Source organism: Nyctereutes procyonoides, unplaced genomic scaffold (assembly GCF_905146905.1).
Source record: "Nyctereutes procyonoides isolate TBG_1078 unplaced genomic scaffold, NYPRO_anot_genome, whole genome shotgun sequence".
NCBI classification, from domain to species: Eukaryota; Metazoa; Chordata; class Mammalia; order Carnivora; family Canidae; genus Nyctereutes; species Nyctereutes procyonoides.
This window is the reverse complement of record NW_026575043.1, coordinates 1,066,089-1,069,966: the sequence shown is the minus strand read 5'-3', so window position 1 is coordinate 1,069,966 and position 3,878 is coordinate 1,066,089. Positions and strand designations below refer to the sequence as shown.

The 3,878-nt window shown below is 38.3% G+C and overlaps 1 protein-coding gene across 1 annotated transcript; it reads right to left on the bottom strand.

Annotated features, from left to right (window-relative positions):
- Positions 1-385: 385 nt before the first annotated feature.
- Positions 386-1,327, bottom strand: LOC129508146 (olfactory receptor 2B2). Its single transcript, XM_055323121.1, has one exon. The coding sequence runs from the start codon at positions 1,325-1,327 to the stop codon at positions 386-388; it is 942 nt and encodes a 313-aa protein (XP_055179096.1).
- Positions 1,328-3,878: the final 2,551 nt, after the last annotated feature.

Genomic DNA, 3,878 nt, shown 5'->3' with positions numbered 1-3,878 from the left:
CAAACCGCTGCGCCACCCAGGGATCCCCCCATTTTCCCTTTTAATTACATCTCTCACCGATGGAGAAAAAAGATAGGAACTTAGCAAAATTTATTTATTTTAAATATTAGCCCAGCAGTCTTTAAAGTGTGGTCCCCTGATCAGCATTACCTAGGCATTCGTTAGACATGCAAATTTCTAGCCCCCTTGTCACTCAGACCTTAGAAAACCTGAGAGGTTTGGGAAATAGAAATGAAATAAATTTTCTATCAATGACATTTTATTTGAGGAAGATCACTATAATAGCTCTTTCTAAGAGTAGTGAGAATAAGGCAACTTGTAGACAATTAAATTATTAAAATGCATAAACCTCAAGTCTTTCAGAAGGCCTATCATTTGGGCATTCCTATTTCTTGATTAAGAAGATCCTCAGAATCAACCTCCTAAATGCTCCCTTTACATCTTTGTTTCTTAGTGTGTATATAAGGGGGTTCAACATGGGCGTGATGATTCCATAGAAGAGGGACACCATCTTCCCCCGGTCCTTTGAGTTGGGTGATGGTGGTTGCAGATACATGTAGATAGCAGTGCCATAAAACAGTGACACCACAATTAGATGGGAGCCACAGGTGCCAAACGCTTTTCGCCGGCCTTTGGCTGACTGAATCCTCAACACTGCTTGGACAATAAAACCATAAGATATAAGGATGAACGTTACAGGTATTAGAAGGAACAGCACACTGATAAAGAATAGTTCAGCCTCGTTTGCTGTTGTGTCTACACAGGACAACTTGAGCAGAGCAGGGACTTCACAAAAGAAGTGATCTACTTCTCTATGGCCACAGAGAGGCATCTGAAGGGTCCAGGTGGATTGCAACACTGAGTTGCCAAAGCCACTGAGCCAGGATGCAGCCGCCAGCTGGAGGCACAGCCTTTGGTGCATGATAACTGAGTAATAGAGAGGCCGACAAATAGCTACAAACCTATCAAAAGACATGACAGCCAAGAGAAGACATTCAGTGGAACCCAAGGCCAGGAAAATGAAGAGCTGGGCCACACAGCCACCATAACTAATCACCTTCCTGGTGCTGCATATGTTTACCAGCATCTGTGGAACTGTACTTGTGGTATAGCAAAGGTCCAGGAGTGACAGATTGGTAAGAAAAAAGTACATAGGGGTATGGAGTTTGGGGTCCAGATAAGACACAAGAATTATTGCCAGATTGCCAAAGATAGTCAAGATATAGGAAACCAGGAAGACCACAAAGAGTGGGAGCTCCAGCCATGGTCGATCTGAGAAACCTAAGAGGATGAACTCCTGTGGGATGCTTTCATTTACCTGGTTCATGTTAAATGGTTTAGCATTTTGTTCCCTGAAATATAAAAATTCAGTAAGTTAATAAATGCATATTTATTTACTGCCAGTTGGTAACAATCATTTTGTAAATAATTTACATAAATTATAGACCGGAGGTATTAAAAATGCAAAAAATGTATTGATAAAAATATAAATACCTTTCCAACTATTTCAAAGGTGTTTCTGTATTTGTAACAGTGTACTAACAAAATGAATTTCAAAATCTTTAAAGTGTATCATTAGTTGCTATGTTCATGGAAGGTATCCTTTGAGTTTTTGTCATTTTGCAAGTTTGTTATTCTATTTCTTTCTGCCTCAATACCTACTAGTAGGTAGAAGTTGGCATAGTTCTGGGGCACGAGGGTGGCTCAGTGGGTTAATAGTCTGACTTTTGGGGATCCCTGGGTGGCGCAGCGGTTTGGCGCCTGCCTTTGGCCCAGGGCGCGATCCTGGAGACACAGGATTGAATCCCACGTCGGGCTCCCGGTGCATGGAGCCTGCTTCTCCCTCTGCCTGTGTCTCTGCCTCTCTCTCTCTCTCTCTCTGACTATCATAAAAAAAAAAAGTCTGACTTCTGATTTTGGCTCAGGACTCAGGCTCAGGTCATGATCTCAGGATTATGAGATGAAGCCTAGCATCAGGATCCACATTCAAAGTCTGCTTAGTTTGCTTGAGATTCTCTTCCTCGCCCTCTGCCCCTCCCTTGACTCACTCTTAAATAAGTAAATAAGTAAATAAATAAATAAAATCTTAAAAAAAAAGTTGGCATAGTTCCTGACATTGGAATTTATTCTAATTTCTCCTTAATGCCAATGAGATTCTTTGTTTGTGAAAATTAGTTAAAATTTTCAATCTCACCCTTCCCAATCTGAAAAAAAAATGTAGACAGAATCCAACAAGTAATCAAACACAATTTAAGGATCTATATCCTTTTACTTTTCTTTTGAGGTTTGTTTATTTATTTATTTATTTATTTATTTATTTATTTATTATTCATTTATTTAAGAGAGTGTGTGTTCAAGAGAGCACAAGCCAGGGAAAGGGAGTAGCAGGCTCCCACTGAGCAGGGAAGCCTACTCAGAACTCAATCCCCGAACCCTAGGATCACGACCTGGGCCAAAGGCAGACACTGAGCCACCCAGGCACCCATCCTTTTACTTTTAAAAGCTCAGAATTCATACAGGATTTTTTTAAAAATAAGGAACTTGAATTCTGACAGACCTGGGATCCTACCTTGCCCAATGAGTCCCATTACCCTGGGAATGTTTTTTCTCCTCTGATCTTCAGAGGATAAAATGATCCACAAATGATCTTCATTTGTGGTATGAAAATAATAATACTTTTCTAAGTTGTTTTGTTGTGAGGCACAGATGCACAACATTCAGTCTGGATGTTGTCCCCCAGAAATAGAGCAGTGTGGATAAAAGGAACTTTAGTGATTCTGGATCTCTGAGATGCTCAAAGAGGAATTACTTATGGTTTTTAGAACTCTAAATTTCCTAAGGTTACCCACTGAAAACTAGCTTTCCATTTCCTCCTTAACTCCAAAACATCAACCTAAATAACAGGGATTGTAGTAACCATCTGTTGTGAATAACAGGGATTGTAGTAACCATCTGCTGGCATAGTGCCTGGTGCATAGAAACACAGAAATATTCCAGAAAGGATGGTAGTGATATAGAAACTCTGAGATGGACAGAAGCTACTCAGAGCCCCGCATTTCCTGGAGGTGTGAATATGTCCATTCTACCTACTAAAAATGATTCATTCCAAAGAAAACAGGATTTTTGAAATTATTTCATTATTTTATCAATAACAGAATGTAAATTTTTCATTATTATTCTTGTTCATCAAAATGTTAGCAATGTGTGTTTTAACTTTGTTTTATGTATGCTATTATAGTATTCCCCCCTAAATATCCTCTTGCTCTCAGTTGATAAAGTTGAAATACACAGTCACAGATATAGATACGACATTATGTTCAAATGTATCTTTAAGTGAAAAAAGTTCACTTAAAGTTCACTTAACATTTATGCAGTATGATCACATTAATTAAAAAAGAAATTGTATATATATAATATGTTATAAATTTACATATATAATCACATACATTATATATAATATACACAGACACTACACAAGTACTACTATATGAATTAAAAGTTACCTTGAAGAACACAGGAGAAAGCATTACCCCTGGGAAATGGGGATGAGTTAAAGTAAAACAGGCCTTATGTGTGAGTTTAACTGTTTTTTGTTCTGATTTTAATAAGCAGACATTACTCTTGCGATATATTTTCTTAAATATCCCCACTTACCAATTTGCTCTCTATATTTTACTCTCAGACTGGCTTTGCTTTAGTTGGAGACTTTGATCTTCATGAGGGTACAAATTTTCATAAAAAATTTTTTTAACTGTTCATGCTTTCTTAACATTAAGTCTAATCTGCCAGGAGCTTCTCCAAAAGATGTGTGTGGGGGTGGAAGGAGGCGTATTTTGTATCTCATTGGCCAAAAAGTGTTTCCCAGGAATGGAAGGATC